We start from the raw sequence: 19,007 nt of genomic DNA on the forward strand, positions 1-19,007 counted from the left end.
TCTGTTTGAAATAAATGTTTGAATTAGTCACAAACAGTTTATTTGATTAGTCCGTTACCCTCAAGTACAAAGATTAACTTAATGAATTTGTTGATAACAGAGTCATCAAAAGTCTTCAAGGTGTCAGTACTGCCTGAGTATCTTTATTTTCCTACCAAAATACAACAAATCAAAGCGTTCACTCGATATGAGAATACCTCTTGTATCCACAGAGATCAGATCAGTGGCAGCTTTTCTTTTTAAAGGGGATTGCTTGCATCTAAATAGAGTATTAAATTAAAAGTGTGCTCCAGTGCCTCGTGTTCAGTTTTTGTGAAATGGCCAACGATCCTCTTTACAGAAAATGTCATTAGTTTGATAACTTCCACAGTATTTTAGCACTCTTGCATGATTCACAAACTGCCAAAGGGTGTGAAATCAAGAACACAAAATGTTTGATTTATCATTCTTTTTCATTAAGAGCATTACACAGATTGTTCTAGCAGGAAGTCATTTGCATAGATTTAGCAAGTGTTATGAGCATGAGCATAACCAGCACATTTTCGGTTAAATCATTGCCACTACAGTCTATTTAAATACTCTATTTGTGTATGGCAATATGCACATTCTTTAAATACTATAGCTTCAGTTTATGCTCAAACAGTATAGAGGATAAGTATACTGCAAGGTAACATGTATCCAAACAGCTGTGTGATATGGACAAATCAGGGATCAGTGTATATTTCTACTAACAATATGTCTTATGTGTCAGGAAGGGAAAATTGAGAAACAGCTTGACTACAAAAGTAAACATATTTAGTCAGCACACATAATAAAAGGCACACAACACGGAGATGGCTAAATATGGAGTTTACATAAGTGATGCTTTTTAAGCCAAAACTTCCTCGAGAACGAACAAGAAGTGTTTACACGTCTCTGGAAATAGTTGGGAAAAAGACAGAAGAATGCCAGCACAATTTATTTGGCAGCCAAAATACAAATTAAAAAATTATATCTATAATAAGATTCTAGACACAATATCACATAACAGAGGTGTCATGTGTGCCATACAATGGCCATGTCCTGCATTATACAGTGGAAAAACTTTCAGTTTTTCAGGGCTGGTATCAATAAGGACTTGATCTGTTGTGCTTAATTTGATGATTATTTTCTTATTAGTGTGTTTATTTTTGGAGTTTATTGATCTTATTTATAGGCATACGTAAGCATTAGCATGTTTTATTGCTGCCTTTATCTCAATTTTGATCTTAAAACACATTACTCATGAATACCGCACATTCAGTCTTCCATGTTCTCTGCCTTTAAACCACTGAGCAATTGTAAACATTTACTTTTGCATTCATGTGGTTTCGCCCACTTTTTCTCTGTTGGTACTGTATATTTTTGGCCTTTGGGAACCCATTTTCTAAACCGTTTATTGTTGTATGGCAGTAGGTCTGAAATTGCTTTTGCAAACTGTAACTCACTTTAAACATCTCAAAATGCCTTATCAGAAGACTGTATTCCCAAAACAAAGGCACTGTGAGGAAACGTGAAAACAATACACATCATTGCTAAACGAAACAGGATTTTCATGTCCAATTTCTTTGGCTGATAAAATACAGAAACACCACAATCCTGTTGTTGTATTAAGTGATCTGCATTTTTGATGGAGTACATTTTTCTTTTAGCTTTACCTTCTTCACTGAAGCCTACTTTCTGCAAAAATACCTTAACACACAAGATAAAATGTACAGTGCATTGTTTCTCACAAGATCATTTGAACATGGCAGTTTCTGTTTGTTTCGGGGGCATGTTTTGTCCCAAGAGGACCAGGACACATGACAATGCTCTGCATGATTGTAGACAGTCTAATGCTTCAGAAAACTAATGAACAAAAACACATTTCATTCAACATATTTGATCCAACTTTCTTATATTCCTTAAATTTATCAAGAGATGGAAAGCAAGGGGATTGGGTAGGGGGGGGGTTGTTAGGTAAACGGTCAGTAGATTAAAGGTTTTTTTAGCTGGTTAAAGGTCGCTCTCTCCGTAGAGGGCAGTGGAGAAGGCAGTGTAGTCCAGTGCCCCTGGTGGTGCTCCAGGGCCAGCGTAAGGCGGCATCCTCATGATGCAATACTCTGCTTGTTCAGGGGGGAGTTCTCTTCTCAGCTCCTCCACTAGTATGTAGGGCTGTGGTGGTGGAAAGAAAATGCATTTCAGACATGTTTCCCAAAAGATTCACGATAATATCGCCCTTTTCCATTTTAAGCTCGTGAACAAAATTGTAGATCATAAATCAACATGGCATGGCAAATACTTGGAAATAATGACAAGAATAGAGTAGATTAGTACTGGCTAAGAATATCTGCCCATATGCCGGGAAGTCGCACACACATACCTTGTCAGTTGCCAGGATCCGGAAGGATGCCACAACCTGCTCGGCAGTGTCTGTGTCAGCAGTCTCTCTGGTCATAAAGTCTATGAAAGACTGGAAAGAGACGATTCCGGTAGCATTGGGGTCCACCAGCATCATTATACGGGCAAATTCCACCTCGCCCTGAGAAATGTCGATTGAGAAGAGTTTGTACAGTAAATAAAATGTGAGAACAACTGACAACATAACCCCATCCACCCACCGACATTTGAATTACCATACCAAGTCATAACCCATAGAGATGAGGCAGGCTCTGAAGTCATCAGTCTCCATTGCGCCATTCTTCTTCTACAGTCGGAAGCCAAATTTCAGGTTCACCGTACAGGAAATGAGGAAAGTAGAGACGGGAGATTACAGAAATGATTGAAGTAAAACAGAGGAACAAGCTAAGTGCATCATATAAAGTACAATGTGCATTAGACATGCAATATTGTAAGACTAAATCCTACATATTCAATGTGCAGTGGTTTCAAACTTTTTCCAAATCTGACACTTACAATTAAATGTTTTGCATCATGATAAAATAACTGAGGAGGAAAGCTTTAGACTTCAAGCACCTAATCTTTTGGCTTTTGCGATAACACATTAAAGATGCTGTAGATTTCATGATAATGGCACTTAAAAGAGCTTAGAAATTCAGGAAAGCAGCAGCTGTAATATACACAGACACTAAACATTCTTATCCGAGACATCAGTACACAGCAATATTTTGACACTTTGAAGTTTGTATTTGTCAGGTGTATTATCCATGCTTTTACTCCAGTATGGTGAAGAACAGTCAGTCTGTGGATTTCCTGCAGATTGAATAAAATGAAACACCCTACTTGGATGGGTCAACCATCTTACAAGACATAAAATATAGCCAAATATGGCTTAACATTCCACAATAAAATAGCAGCTACTGTTTACAGTGCATTAATTGTGGTAATCTGTGAGGGCCAAAGGAGAATATTCATCCACCAACTCCACAAGAGATCACTTCAGGTCAAATGCAGGGTCAGCTACTGAGCACTGCTCCTGGGTCTGGTAAGAATTCAGCATCTTGTACACCAAGACCTCTCTAAGGAGGACATTTGGGTTTCGGTGCTAACATTTAGGAGGACCATATCTAAATCTAAGGCTACCACCACCCCTTGCTCTGCTTCTGGATCACTTAGATCAGCTACTCAAATGGACAAAAAAAAGGAAAATTAGCAGAAAGTTGTACCCTGTCAAAGTGGTTGAAAGAGGATCTGAATTCATTCATCTGCTGTTGGCTGATGCCTTTGGCATCCCGGGTCAGTATATGGGTCTCAATCTCATTGATGGTTCGGGCGATGGTTGTGAGGAGCAGCTCCCACCCGACACGGATATGCTGTGGATGTGATGACAGAGCAGACATGTTGACACAGAGAAGCTTGAACCTTGTGCAGTTTAATGAATATTTGAATGTTTAAAAACAGAATATCTAAATGTATGTTGATCCAACGGAGCTGCAATGAGTAACTTATGCAAATACTGCAAGTGCATGCACAGTCTTGTACTGCTGTTTGCCGCAGCCCTGTACCTCCATAGTGTAGTTGGTGTGTTTGTTATCAAACACCAGCGACTCCTGGATCAGCTGGTGGTCTCCCTCCAACTTGTCGACGTTGGGCTTGTATGCAACAATGACGTGCTCAAATTGCTTCAGCTGGGTCATCTGGTCCTCCAGGGTGCCTCCTATCTCCAGGGAGCAGCGCCCAATTTCCTATTAGCATAACACAAAAAGGTCAACTTAATTTGCAGACCAATTTAGATGATATGATGCTGGTTTACAGATCAGACGGTTTCCTCACTGATACTACAGGAAGTCATTTACCTGTGAGAGTAAATTCTGTCAGGACATATAGCATTTAATGAAGAAAAAAATATATATGCATAATAATAATACTTGACATTATTCAATTATCATCATTATCAGGAAAACCACCATCATTGTACCTCCCTTATATACAATGCATTTGAATATAATTATCTTCCATTTCATGTCTTTATTGGATTAGATGGAGATAACTGTCAAATTGCTTTTGAAGCCTGTATGTCTAACCTCCATCCTGGCCTGTATCCAGGGTCCAATAAGATTAGCCTGGGCAGCAAACTGCCGTCTCAGCCTCTCATGGGCATGCTGGCGTGCCATCTCCTCCTGAAGGGCACCATCTCTCTGAGGAACCAGCTTCTTCACCTGGAAAACGGACACATTCACACAGAAAGGGCTTATTTGTAATTGTGAGAAGATGGATCCTCTTGAAAAGAGCTACTAACATTAAAGATAATTATGCTAGTATATTTGGATTATATGATTTAGATACTTAGTGGGTGCTGAATCCTTCAACTCAGTGATTAAACATAAGAGCGGCACTTTACTTTACCACTGGACCACAGATACTACACTCCTTTTTCCTTTTTCATAATTAACATTTTTATACAGCCAGACAGCTTCTATCTGTGTAATGACTTTATTCCTCAACATACGACTCTGTAAGTGACTTATAAAGCTGTAGCTACCTTTTCCCACTTGTTGAGAAGCTCCTCAATTGTGATGGTGCTGTACGGGTTGATAATGTTGGCCTTGATCCCATAGCTCTGGGAAATTTTCTGCACCTCACTGTGGATTCCCATGATGGCCTGTCTCTCTGCATCTGCCTCAGGCATAGTAGCTTTGAACTGCTCGTGAGCTGCAATTAGACTCTGGAATGGGAATAGGGAAGTCATGAAATTGTATTAATATTTAAATTTTGTCGAGTGTAACAGCATTGTGTGGTTTTCTTTGGGTGAGACAGATTTACTGACATTAAACTGACATTTTTTAACAGCAGAGATACAGTGAAATGAAATCTCAATCTCAAGAATAGCAGTAAGTTCATCTACAGCGCTGTGAGTACCTGGACCTCTTCGGTTGTATGCACTATGAACATGTCCTGCAGATCCTCCATAGCTCCTTCCATCCAGTTGTTGAAAGGAGCCGACCTCTTGGCAAACTCCAAGAACAACTGATCAATAGTCTCCAGCAGCTTATCTGTCCGCTGAGAGGATTACAAGATATCACATATCTGTTGTATATTTTTAAATCCTGAAAAAAACTAAAGCTCAACACAAGGTTCTACCATTATCACCATGAACTAAGGAGTCATCTTCATATCACACATACAAATCCCAAAACAAACATCCCTTCACCTGTTTTGATTACTAATCCCAGGGTGCATAACATTGGTATGGCCTTGTTAACCCACCCCCTTGGTTGTTCTTGACATAGTCCGAGCTCCCCCGCCCCACCCACCCATACAGGGAATGGCGGGGAGTGGAAGATGGACAGAAAACAGACCTCTGTCACTGTCATTCAGACTTAATCCTTGGCCCTTTTCCCAGGCCCTCACACATTTGCAGGTTTGGAATAGCCAACACAGATCAGAGGAAGTGGCTAGTGGGCTTTTAGCCAGTCACTTTCTGGATAGGACCTCTTACATCTATTTCTCCTTTATCCCCCTCCACCCTCCCATTTTACCATCCTATCTGGGTCAGGGATTTTACAGGGGATCCAATTATCTCTCCTCATCAATCCATTGTGTCTTCACTTTTCGAATGGCATTGACAGGCACCTAAATATGCTCACACTGACATTTTGATTAAGCTGGTCTTAGATTCAACTTCATTCTGCATCTATTGTAGTCCATATGGAACATTAGCGCACTCTTGTGGGGAGACCTACTAACTTATCCCAACATAAAAAAAAGAAAAGAAATTAATCATTGTTTTGGAACAATCAATGAAAAAAAAAAGGCCAAATGGATATGAATGCATTTCATCCAAAATTCACATAATAGTGCAAAGTATCCTTGAATGTTGCCGTCACCTCCAGTGACTCTCTCCTCTTCTGAGTCAGGGTTCCCAGCTTGTCCCACAAGTCACAGATGCTCTGGCAGCGTTGGTTTACAGCAGCCACGTCGTGGTAATCCAGCTCACTGGAAAAACAAAGCACGTACTGCGGTTTGTTTCAGTTGTGGAAAAGAGCTTTACTGTGTTCCCCAGGAATTTAAATGCCTTTACAAAAAAAGGCAAGCTACTGGATAAATTAGAGTTTGAGAAAAAAAAAAAAAAAAAGCGTTTTAACAAACTCCCATCTACACATGTCTGATCATATAAGATTAGAGAAACTGCTAAAATGAAATGTGCACTGCCATGAGAAATAAAACCACATGTACAAATGCAGTTAAATGCTTACTAAATATAAACCTAAGTTACATCTTCACAACAGGCCCTTTTCATTGTGCTGGAAAGGCAAATGTGGCACCAGTCCAATGACTGAAGTTAATTCTGAAATTGGTTTGCAAAGTTTAATTTTCACCTTAAGTTGTAGGCGAAAGATATAGTTTTAAGCTCAGGTATGAGCACAAACAATCCTTCAAGCCGAAAGACTACACCATTCTCTTAAGCTGCGACTAGCATGTAGGTGCTACCGTTTACCAGGATGAGTTTAGATTGTCAGTTACAGCCAACTTTGCAACAACGATGTGCTCCATCGTGTTGTGATCTTAAAATAGAGTACCAGAAATACTGTCCTCTAGTTGAACAAAGCTTTTTTTTTTTTTAAATTGTCAAGTGAGAGACCCAGACTTTAATGTGGCCAACCCACATTAAAGGAAACAGTTTAGTTTTCAGCAAAACATTTTATTTAGAAGTCACAAGCAATTTGAACACAGACATGAGTACACGTTTAGTAAACTGCAGGGACCCTACAACTGTCTTTACCCTGACTTGCATCAAGTTGGTTTACAAGGCTTACAGTTCTGGTTAAGCTTTGGAATAGTACTGGGGCTGCTGCCAAAGTCCATCACTGGGAAACTCCTTCGTTTGAGAGGGGATGGTTGGACTTTCAGCCATAGGATCGTATCTCTCATAATGGTCTTCAGCCCAGTCGTCTATGCCAGACTCATAGGTTTTCTGGAAGTGAGTGAGAGTGCTAGGAGGAAGCTGACCGGTCAAGAAGAGGTAGTAATTCAGGTCAAGTGGTTGCATTTTTTCGGAGACTGGCTGCACGGGGAGTTCGGACATGGAAGCAGACGACAACTCTTCAGCTCCCTGTGCAGCTGAGGCATAGGGAGGTCGGGGCATGTATCCTTGTTCTTCTGTTTCCCTCTCTGCATTTCCATGCTCAAAGACGTAGTTATAGTTACTCAACTCACCAGGCTGAAAATCAGGTTCCAGATACGGAGGAGGTGGTGGCGTTGGCATTAAGCTTGACTCCTCAGTTTCATGTTCGGAATTACCAATCTCTGAGTTCAGTTCATAGGTATCAAGCTCACCTGCCTGAAACAAAGGTGGAGGAAGGCTATCAGGTATGGGCTGAGATGTTCTGGACTCAGTGTAGGGAGTTGAAGACTCTTCCACAGGATCCGAAGCAGGAGTAGGAAGTTCCCAGTGTACTCGTGAACCTACACTGGATATGTCTGAAGTAGGGCTTGCTGGATACATTGCAGGACTAGTATTCACTCCTTCATATGGGAATGAAACAGCAGGGTAAATTGCACTGGAACGCAGAGCAGGAGCACTTTGGAATGAATAACCAGGAGGCATCTCCATGTTAGTGAGACTGCCTTCATCAGGATAACGCCAGCTCCAGCCTAGGTCAGGGGAAATTGTGGTAAAATTTAAGAAAAACGTGACAATATTTAAAGTAACATGTGTCTTAGCAATTTGTAGTCTCGGTGAAGTGATAACCTTACTGTTTTTAACAGGAAACGAATGGACATTCCAGCTCAACAGTGCAATGAGGAGCAACTGACTGGAAAGGAAAACAGCATGGTCAAACATTGGAGTGAAATAAACTGGCCATTAATAGAAAACAAACAGGAAAACAGTGATTTAAACAACACATACCTTGTAGGAAACCACATGGCCATTTTGCTTGTCAGCTGAAATGCTATCTTCCTCTCTCAGAGCATCGGTTAAAAATGAAACAGGAAATACTGGCCAATCCCAGACTGAGAAGGTAACGATGGACAGGTGTTCATCACTGACTGCTGATTGCAAATGTCAGCATGCCTTTAAACCACACCCTCCTCCCTTCTATTAGGATACACTTAGAAGAAGAGGGTTTTCATGAATACTTTTTTTTCAGTGGCAAATCACACTTTAGAGACAGTGAGTTTATATTGTTCCATTTTTTTTCCTGCACTTCTGAAATGTGATGTTTTTTTGGGACCATTGAACTGTTGCATAATTTATGTGAGTGCAGTGTTGTGTCGTGCACATGTCCTTTGTTGTTTGTCATCCATAACCTATTCAGACAGTCACCCCGGTAGGTTATACGAGTCTAAAGCCAAAATGTGATTAAAATAATATTTAAAAAAGAGACACCAAAACAAAAAACAAGATTGCATTAGTTGATTTTGCTATTAGTTCCCCCCCTGTGTTGTGTTTGGCAGGAGTGACAATGTACTCCTGGGCCCCCATCACCCATGATTGCAAACGTCTGCTAAATGGAGTGCGTACTTTAGTTCCTGTGCAATGGCTGCAATCTGCTCCACTCTGTCCTGGTGGGCTGCCAAGTCACTCTCGAAGGCCTCGTGTTTTCGAAGCAATGCTCTGATTTCTGTCAGGGTAGCTGTTTCATAGTCCTTCTGGGAAAGGATCAGTTCTTTACCTGAATATGACACATATGCAAAGAGAGAGGAACAACAAGTTGATTAGCAGGTTAGATTCAAACACGGGCCTTATTTGGTCAGCACTGATGGAGAAAATGACCTGTTGCAGTCTAACAGACTTATTGCATTGAACAGACTGTAAAACATTAAATCAAATCTCATTAGGAACAAACCACAAGATTAAAGAAAATACTTGAACACTGAAAATCAGGCAGAGAAGCAGGAATTGAGGTGCCTGGAGCTAAACGTGTAGCTAACAAGTCAAGACCTATAAACATACTGTAGCAGTGAGAGGTAGATAGAAAAGCAAGCACGCACACAGTTAAGAAGCCAAACTATAACTCACCGCTGGCCCAGTTCTCATGATTGGTAGCTTTCTGGCGAAACTTTTCAGCCAGGTGGTCCAGCCTCTCCAGCCTACGGATCTCTGTAAGGAGCCACTCCTCGAAGCCTTTCTCTGCCTGCTCCAGGCCCTGCCATGCACTGGCTATATCCTGAATGAAAAATCACTGTTCATACTACATTCTTAAGATGTTTTGGATTGATTTTACTGGCAAATTAGAAAATTTAATTTAATAAAATATTGTTTGAAGATGCAAGATGCACTAATAATCCTCTGTTGGTAGACCGTCAGAACCTCTAAAGCATTTGCCATTAGACTAGACATAAACAATGGTGCACACAATCATGAACACTTCTTTGACTGCTGAATTACAAGCAAGATTTTGGAGTCATGACTTACAGATACCATCTTCCCCTCAGAGGGCATGAAGGCAGGGCGATTGCTGATGCGCAACTTGGTCTGCAGGGTGTTGAAATTAATTTCCAGTTGGCACTTCTCCTGCACTTTAGGGGGCTTGTGCTGGCGTCTGTAGTCCCTGAAGTCCTCCAGCTTCCGCTGCATCTCTGCCATGGTCTTCTCTGGGGTCCGGTTCTCCAGCCAGGGAGTGGTGCGTCGTATCCACTCCAGCAGCTGGAAAACACAAGGACAACATGGGAATGAGTGGAAAGGCAAGAGAGCTCCGTGTTAACATGTTAAGAGTGTGAATTATTCATACGTGGGGGAAAGAAAAATGTTTTGTAATCTTCTCTTTAATGTCAAAGTTTAGTGTAATACGTATCAGATTATACAGTATATATATATATATATATATATGAAAACTGCTTTACCTCACTGGCCAGTCTCTCATACTCCTCCATCATTTTCTCATTCTCCTGGTTTACACCGAGCACCTTACAGATCCTGTTGGCAGCTGTCTCTGCCTGAGAGCACAAAGTAACACAGTGGGCCACACTCCCATTGATCCTTCCAATATCTCTAATAACAGCATCCTCATAATACATTTATTGCTCAAACTGAAATGTCAAAATCAAACCGACAATAGATTTACGCACTTGACTCTGTTCTCAAAATAAATATCTAAATCTTATCTAAAAGATTGAATTTAGTAAGGGAGTAAGTTCAATCACTATACCTGCTCAGCTCCAGCAAAAGCATGGTAAAAGCAGGACACATAGGTCATGATAGCTCTTTCATCAGGCTTAGGGGTGTTGATGATATCTACAGCATCGAGAGGGAGGAAAAGTCAAGGTGGCAGAAAGGAATAATCCAAAAAGTGAAAAATGACTTTGGAGAATGGAAGGAGACAGAAGCAGCACAGTGTGTCATAAAGACTAAAATAGGCCTCAGAAAAAAATCCACATATTCGAAAGAACAGTGTGTGAGAAAGTTCAATTTTATTTTAAAGTTCATTTTTAATCTTGAAACTCATATCTGGTACATCTATTCCATAAATATTACCTTCTGCGTCCAGCATTTTGGGAATGTCCAGGTGTTTCTCGGCTATGTCAAAAGCCAGGTTCAGGTTCCCCAGAGGATCATCCTAAATACAGAAACGCAATTCGACATCACTGAACAGCAATGCTGGACTTAAAATGCCACTGCACTGACCTCCATGCTATGGTGGACACATCACTCTCCCCTACTATACATGCACTCACTTTAAATTTACATTTGAAAGAGTTGCTCCACAAAACCCCAGAAAATATTATATTTAATATTATAATTATTACTACATTTTTCAGTTTTGTTTGTTTGTTTTTTAATAGTTTTTGGGGTCTTTTTGTTTTACTTAATTTGATAGTGAAACTGAAGAGAGACAGGAAAGGGAGAGAGAGAGAGACAGGGGGGATGACATGTAGCAAAGGGCAGCGAGCTGGAATTTAACCGAGCCACTGCGGTAAGGACTGATCCTTAGTACATGAAACCAGTCTCAATTGTTTTTTTATTTCTCAAATCTATAACATGAATTACTTTTTGTACATGTTTAGCTTTTAACTATAAATTACATTAAATGATTAATACAAGTAGTGATCTCAGTTAAGCAATTGATCTTTTGATGTTTATTATTTTATAGTGACTATATTATTATGAAAATCTTTTGTAAATTAATGTACTAACAGGTTAAATAAGAAACTAAATCTACCCCCCAAATATAAATCATGTATTTTGTGAAATGACAGATTGAATCGAAGAAACTAGCTTTTCTCACACAAATGACTGTGACAGGAGAAACCAAATGTTTTAACGGAGTGGGAGTGGTGCATTAGGCCAACAGCTGACAGTAAACCCCTTCCCGCTAATGGGACAGTCAGTGAGGTGAGTGAGTACAGTGGGGTAAAGGGATCATGCTATCATGCTGCTGCTATTGTCCCTATCTCTGTACCACTGTTCCACAATGGTGGGGGGATAGGGGCTGGCACACTACATGACAGGGCCAGCTGCTCACAGATCCAGTGCAGGACAGAGATATGGATAGATAGGGTGGTAAATGGATGACGGGATAGAGGGATGGAGGGATGGATAGAAGGATACCCCGAGGCCTGTGTGTGCGCGCCCCCTGACCAGAGCTGTCGCAGTCGGCTGTAAAACTGCAAGCTTAATGAACACGCTCACCTGGAGCCAGACTCAACAGCTGCCTGGCACACAATGCAACTGTCTCCTGGCAGCATGAGCATAACTGAAGTGTGACTGAATGTGTGAGTATGTATGTCAAAGAGATTGAAGGAGAGAAAAAGCAGTAGAGATAAATAGATATGGTTTGTATGTGTGGGCCTTATCACTCATATTTACTTTGAGAGCCCTTTTCCTAATTATAAAAATCAACATCATCCTTGCTGGTATACTTAATAAATCACAGTAATCACATCTTCCTGTCTTTCATAAAGACCGGCAGTCTCTAACTGGGGAACACGACGTGACAGAGTGGACAATAGTAGAGGTAAAGCTAAGCCTGAGCTCTGCAGGGACTAGGCTCATGTTTCTCTGACTATTCAGGGTCAACTCCAAGTCAGGACAGTGAGTTGTGTGCTGAAAGTGAGCGCTTCTGTTTCCAAAACAAATGAAAATGACACTCTTCGTAACCAGCCATGGAGTTTCCCCACTATACATACACAAGTGTCGGGCTAAATTTGGCCTAGGTAAAGTCAAATTCTCTGTTTGAGCTCAGCAATATGGTTTCTCATGAATACATGGTTTGATTTTTTGTACGTGCTCCAAGCCTTCATGGGATAACATCACTCCAAAACCTGAAGGAAAAAAATCTCTATCATCAGTTTTTACTTGCAGTTTTATATTAAAACAGACTGTCAGTCAGCGGAGGAGAGAAGCCTCAAATATTCCCATAGCAGGCTTGGCATTCCCGTCTGGCTAAGACGGCACCTTCTTCCAGAAGGGAAAGTGTGCCTTACTTGTGCATTATTGTTATTTGACAAACACAGTAAGGCTGTCAGCTGTTCTCACTAGCTCTCCAAATACACACCACAATTCACCTGTTTATGCACAAACACTGAGAATCCTGGCCATCCATTAAAACCAGAACATTTAAATGGGCTGTGTATTTGTTTACCCTGAAAACCATTTAAGCTCGAGTAGCATGCACACAGCAATATGCTGGATGAGGAAAGTCAAACTATGTATTCATTTGGCATAATTTAAATGGTAGGCACGCTTTGGGTTGCATATTCATCACTTCAAGTTTGTGTCATAGGAAAGAGGCCACATATCCCCACCATTAAATCCAAAGTTGTAATCAGGGCACAGTGGGGTGCGCAAATAAACAGACTTAAAAACTAAAGCAATGTTTTTTTCATGCTAATTATGCTGAAATTATGTACCAAGTAAACTGCTTTAGAATAATGAAGCATGAGGTGAGACTAAATGAATGCACTTAGGATAAAATGCTTCTGCAGTTAAGAAGAAGCACATCCATTGATTGAAGCAGCATTACATCCATTAGCCAAATAACACGCTTTATCTATAGCAAACATTACAGCATTCACCTTAATTTAGATGAAATAATTTGCATTGTAAACAACATGGAGCTGCTGCTATGAAATTTCACATCATTTTAAGTGTATCCCAAAGTGCCATGAATCGTACCAACAGTCCCAACGAACTCCTTAAGGTTCAAACTGCTATATTTTGTTATCCTCACTGGATCAAACACTTCCCTTTACTTAAGATAACTAGTAATAATCAAAAAAGGCAACCAGGTGAGTGCTGAAAGTAACTCTTTGCCAAAGGAAAGATGAAATCGTTCAAAAAGATGGCATACACCTGCAGTCCTAGACATAGTTTTCCTTCACAACATAAGTCAACAGGTCATACAAAGTAGCCTAAAGTGCCATTATTCTGCATTCAGTGTGTTTGCATCAGTTCACACTGTGGAGTGGTGTTAATTCAGTCTGTTAGTGTTTGGGGGCTGAAACACAGCATCCTGGTTACAAGTGAAACCACACGACACCTTGTTGAGCTTAGAGTAGTCGAGGAGGTCGGGTCTGTGTCTATGAATCAGGGCGCAGAAGGCCAGGCCATCCTTCCAGCTTCACCAGCCGACCAGCAGAGAGAACCAACATGTCAGTTCAAAACATGCTAACTTGACTCAGAGATGAAGTTTCTGGGGTCCAGTTCCAGCATTAACCATTAGAGGTGTAACATCACTTGCATAAGTCCATATTTTACTACTGTGATATGTACTGCTATGATATATTGTCTTGGATGCCCAAATTATTCCTATATTCTGTTGATTACACACTAATGAGAACATACTTATGACTATTATATTCTCCTTCCTTCCTCGTAATGTTACACAATGGACCATCAAGACTCAATGAACAGTATTTCCTGTGTTGAACACTCACCTGACATGGAAGTTTTGGACATTGACATTCCTGTAGGGGGCAGTCTTTCTCTGACACCACAGGAGGAGACCCTCCTTGGCAGATGTTTCTGAGGAGAAAGTGAGTTCACAGGCATTGGTTCCATCATATAGTGTAGTTCTGCGCAGGTCACAGATTGCTTTTCCCTTTAATACTCCCACATTTACATTTTATATTCTATGTTCTTATAACTAGATTTGCATTATTTGGATTTAATGATCTCACCTTCCACAGAAATATCCTGGATGGCAAAGCGGAGGATGATAGTCCAGATCATTCCTAGAGTCATCTTAACATTCCCGTCCACAATCTCTGAAAGGGAAACAACCCGTTACAATCGGTTTGCAATAGAGCGAAGTAGAAAATCTGACTATCACTCATGTTTGTGAGTTCATATTGGACATGGCCTGTAGTATATACACATATGCAGGAAGGCTTCGGCTACCTTCAGCTCCAATGGAGACCAGTTTCACTCCTTTGCTTGTGATGAAGTCCAACGCTTTGTTGACGTTAGCAATCTTATGAAACCGCATCTTCCCTCTGTCTGGCTTAGGTAACCTCTCTCCTGCAAACAGAACATTATGTGACAGAGTCAGATACGTGTGTAAGCGTGTGTGCTCATTACCAAAAAACTGTTGTAATTATACCGTATTAAATGCATGTTTATCCCACTGGTTAAGTATCACAAAATATAAATCATTGAAAGGAACTAAGAAGGTATAAAAAGAAATGTCTTCCTTTAGTGAGCTAACCTGAGATAACTTCCAGGAGCAGCATGAGTTTCAGTCCGTTCCTGAAGTCCTCCTCAATATTTTCAATCTGAGTACCAGCTTTCCTCAGGTGGGAGTTACACCAGGCCGTGAAGGTCTGACAGGAAAGGGGTCGGTTAAAATGGGATTTGCTAAAATGTCAACAAATGAAGAGAACTGTGTGCATGAAAATTGCACTTGCTGTGACTGCTGATGCGCCTTTAATCCTAAACGCTTTAAATCTCCTTTACACTATAAGCATGATATTCCTCTCTGCAAAAGACCTAAACAAACCGAAGCAGCTAACAGCTTAACAAGTCTTCACTATACCAAATCGATGTTAACCTCTTTGACCAGTGCCACATTTTCAGATTAACCCTCAGTGACCCATTAGTGTCCAATTTCAACTTTTTTTTTCTCCCGTAGCTCCACGGATAACAACCATCAGAGCAAACACGCTCCAATGTGGGGTACTGAAATACTGTAGATCAAGTTAAGACAGGATCATTGTCTTTCTCCTCCTATTTTTATAAAGTCTCTCAATAGCCGGCAGCAGGGTTCACGGGCGCTCAGCACCGCGCGGATGAAAGCTGGGAGCCGACCACAGAGCACATTCCGACCGATATAAGGTGTTAAATTTAGACCGCTCTGCTGTGCCTCACGATAAGAGACCTGGAGGGAAAAACGTCAAAACTTCTCGCTGTGTCAACATGAGCGAATATGTCACGTGGACACAAGTTTTCCTCTCACGTCACTTTCTGTCACTATTTTGCCACTTATAATGTGGTGGGCCACAGCTGCGAGGAGATAGCTTTATCGCAGCACATGTACGCAGCTCTTCCAGGTCAGCCTCGTAACTCTGCTGAGGTATGAAGGCAGGCAGGAATGGATGGAGGATGGGGAGCGGAGACAAAAATTCCAGTTTAAAATCATTTGAAGGATGGCGCCACAAGGAGGATCTGTCATAGTGTCACAAATGCCACGATAAATGAAAAGAAAAATGCATTTAAATAAGCTACTGTCATCAACAAAAAGGATATATATGTTTATGTTTATAGGTGCTTCAATGAATTCAATGCTCGTTTACTCTCCACCTGCATAAAAACAAGTAGGTATGAATAGTCAGCAGTTAGCGTGGGACGTACAGTACATTTTAAAACATTTATTAGAGAGTTATTAGCACTTAATAGTCATTAAGGAAAGAATAGAAGCAAAAGCTAGCTTTACTTTGGGATTTTTCACATCTCCACATATCTTTATTTTCCATTGTTTTGCACTTTATTTGGCCATTTAAATGCTAAATGTTTTATTTTCCTAAGAAGTAACTTTTACACAGTGTATTTTCACACCTGTAGTTTAATTGGCTAATACATAAATTCAGCAAAGTGACTGAATACTTTTCCCAGGCCTGATTCCTACACATCCTTGTACCCAGGCTTCCCCTCTGGGTGCCGGTGCAAAAAGAGAATATTACAGGCTTTAGAGTAAAGGCCATCACATTCCTCCCTGAGTGAGTCCCGGGGGGAGTATGTGACATTGAACTGATGCCCTCCTTGTTAAAAACCGTGGCCTGCTGGTCCTCCATATTTGACTCAGTCGTAGAACCCTGCTGCCCACTTTCCAAGCCCCCCCCCACCCTCCTCCAGCACTACTGACCAGTGACGATTAAAGCTAAAAATATTTATGAATCACTTCCAGCCAGGACCAACCCTGTCGCTGAACTGGCCGATGCCTTTGGGGCCTCACTAGGTCGGAGGCTAGGCTGTATCTCAGAGGATGGACAGTAAATGAGAACCGAATGTTAAAGAAGATAAAACCTTATGAATGAACTTATTTCATTCTGACTTCTATTTCACTTAAATATTCATATTCATTCCTTATCCATAACACTCAATGTAACACGGCCCCCTGGCTTAAGTGTGAGTATCAGTCTCTGTAACATGGAATGGGCCACTGAAGGCTTTCTCAATCTCCTTGATAAACCTGAGATTAAAAAAAGGTCCACATAAGCACCATCACAGTAATATCCACTGAAGGAGAGCTACAATAGGTGCTAGTAGGATTTGAAATAAGCTCACTGCACCATGGCTTGAGCTAGATAAGAGATTTAAGAAATTATTTGGAAAAAGTGACTTTAAGTTGCCCCTGGTGGAGTGAACAGCAGCCTAGTGGCAATGCTTCTGCTCACTGTCAACACCAAGCAGGGTATAAGGTATATAACAAGCTGTCTGGGCACGGCAAGCTCATCACAGTGGCACAGAGAAACACTATACCAGCGTTACTGACTGTATTCAACCATCATTTATCAGTCCTGATCATTTTGAACAGCTGCTCCCACAAACCAAACCACTCTCCAATGAGCACTTGTCAACTGCAAATTATGATCAGCAAAAAGATAAACATTGGAAACACAACTGTGTTATGTCTGTTGCTGCCTTGTGATACCCCAAAAATACACAGTTTTGTCATCCTGTGGGGGCCACAGGAGGTTGTAAGGCGCCTCCAGTTGTGCAAAGAGCTGCAGTATAGGGCCCAGGCCAACATTTTAAAGCCGTAAAACCAACTGACTGCGGGAGGGCCGAGGCTATATCGAGTTGAGCTGGTGGTTCTGGTACAAGATTTCTGCATGGTTTCTATAAACAAAAGAATTCCGCGCCAAGGACACTGGATTAACCCCACTATAATGCCTTTTGGTCCCGGGGTTAAAATTAGATGTAGCGTCCCTTCTAATCCCAGGAGCGTCATCATGTGTTAGAAGCATCTGTTGACAGCTCGCATTCCGCGCGTATCAGTGGAGAGGCAGCAGTGTGCAGAGCCGCTGGAGGCCACAGCTATTGTTAGCTGGTACCCGCCGTGGACGCCGGCTGCGCCAAGCCAGCAGCACGCAGCGAGAGCCACGCCGGAAGTAGGGCGGTGCTGTCCTTCAGAATAAGATTGCATGTGGAACTTCTGATTGTTGGTTTAAAAATAAAACGTAAAAAGCTGCCCGGCCTCTTCGCTTTTTGAGTTATCTAGTTTTGCTACTCAAGTTTCATAGCTAACGTTGTATACGGCCTAACTTAAAGTTAACGTTTATACCGCAGCTATCTGCTATAAGCTACGATAACTTTGACTATATATCCGTTTTTCTACTTTTATACGTTTGTTTATGTGATCTACGGGTTATTAACGGTTGTCAAAAGTGATTAACAGTTACTGAATATGTGTCTTGTAGGTTTTCACTTTACCCCACGTACACACAATAATTATAGTAGTGAAAATGCTTCACTATTTTCGCGTCTATGTTCAAAGAAACATCAGTTAGTTTAATCCTGAAAATGTTAGGTTCGACATTCTTTTATTTTGAAACTGCTAACCGGATATTCAGCCTTTTCGCATGGTGTGCTTGACGTTACCCCCAACAGAGCTGTCTGAAACTATATTATCCGATTCTGTAAGCAAATTACTGGCAGAATATACCATATTTTTACGTTGCTTTTATTAATTAATTAATTATCTTTCTATTTTTCTTTCTTGGACTTACTTTCCTCTGCTGTTGTTCCCAGGCAGGGTCAAGCAGCATGTCTCTGTCCCACTCATCCTCCTGTAACATATACTCCTCCTCGTAGCCGTTGTCATAGTGCACCGTGGTCTCCACCTGGGTCATCATAACTGTACTGTGCTGTTAACTTCTGTTCCCACGAAACTCAACTGCGTGTTGTCCTTCAGGACGGACAGCTGGGTCAACTATAATGCTGAGGACGGGATAGTTTCCTGACTTTCTCTCTTCTCTCTCTCTCTCTCTCTCCGAGCTGTTACTTCTTCTCTTTCTCTCACGCTTGCCCTTGTCCTCCCGACCTGACAGACGTCTGGCCCTGGTTGCCACAGATGAACAAGCGACGTTATCATTAGTACTGGAGAGTCACGTGACGCCTTCATACCTTCCCCCAAAATCCCCATCAGACAGACAGACAGAGACACACA

General features: G+C 41.2%; 2 protein-coding genes across 2 annotated transcripts; both read right to left on the reverse strand.

The window, feature by feature from the left end:
- Positions 1-18,921, reverse strand: actn2b (actinin, alpha 2b). Its single transcript, XM_035663535.1, has 21 exons — positions 18,568-18,921; positions 15,048-15,162; positions 14,741-14,860; positions 14,521-14,607; positions 14,278-14,365; positions 13,881-13,959; positions 10,877-10,958; positions 10,551-10,636; positions 10,246-10,338; positions 9,818-10,048; positions 9,422-9,569; positions 8,924-9,074; positions 6,285-6,393; positions 5,317-5,457; positions 4,940-5,122; positions 4,482-4,616; positions 3,963-4,142; positions 3,624-3,770; positions 2,639-2,704; positions 2,381-2,539; positions 1-2,172 (listed from the first exon to the last, which is right to left on the reverse strand). The coding sequence occupies exons 1-21, from the start codon at positions 18,691-18,693 to the stop codon at positions 2,014-2,016; spliced, it is 2,685 nt and encodes an 894-aa protein (XP_035519428.1). The 5' UTR covers positions 18,694-18,921; the 3' UTR covers positions 1-2,013.
- On the reverse strand, positions 7,079-8,518 carry LOC118329382. The gene is made up of 3 exons (XM_035663536.1): positions 8,309-8,518; positions 8,155-8,213; positions 7,079-8,052 (listed from the first exon to the last, which is right to left on the reverse strand). The coding sequence occupies exons 1-3, from the start codon at positions 8,329-8,331 to the stop codon at positions 7,223-7,225; spliced, it is 912 nt and encodes a 303-aa protein (XP_035519429.1). The 5' UTR covers positions 8,332-8,518; the 3' UTR covers positions 7,079-7,222.
- Positions 18,922-19,007: the final 86 nt, after the last annotated feature.

This window comes from Morone saxatilis, unplaced genomic scaffold (assembly GCF_004916995.1).
Source record: "Morone saxatilis isolate NCDOM2014 unplaced genomic scaffold, NCSU_SB_2.0 Contig19, whole genome shotgun sequence".
In the NCBI taxonomy this organism is placed as follows: Eukaryota; Metazoa; Chordata; class Actinopteri; family Moronidae; genus Morone; species Morone saxatilis.

Excerpts from the sequence above, each read along its gene's own strand:
- LOC118329382 (XM_035663536.1), bottom strand. The coding sequence starts at position 8,331 with ATGGCCATGTGGTTTCCTACAAG. Across the intron at positions 8,214-8,308 it reads GCCATGTGGTTTCCTACAAG|TCAGTTGCTCCTCATTGCAC; the intron begins GTATGTGTTGTT and ends TTTCCTTTCCAG. Across the intron at positions 8,053-8,154 it reads TTCGTTTCCTGTTAAAAACA|GCTGGAGCTGGCGTTATCCT; the intron begins GTAAGGTTATCA and ends CCCCTGACCTAG.
- actn2b (XM_035663535.1), bottom strand. The coding sequence starts at position 18,693 with ATGATGACCCAGGTGGAGACCACGGTGCACTATGACAACGGCTACGAG. Across the intron at positions 10,049-10,245 it reads ATGAGAGACTGGCCAGTGAG|CTGCTGGAGTGGATACGACG; the intron begins GTAAAGCAGTTT and ends TGTGTTTTCCAG. Across the intron at positions 2,705-3,623 it reads CTTTCAACCACTTTGACAGG|AAGAAGAATGGCGCAATGGA; the intron begins GTACAACTTTCT and ends TTCCGACTGTAG.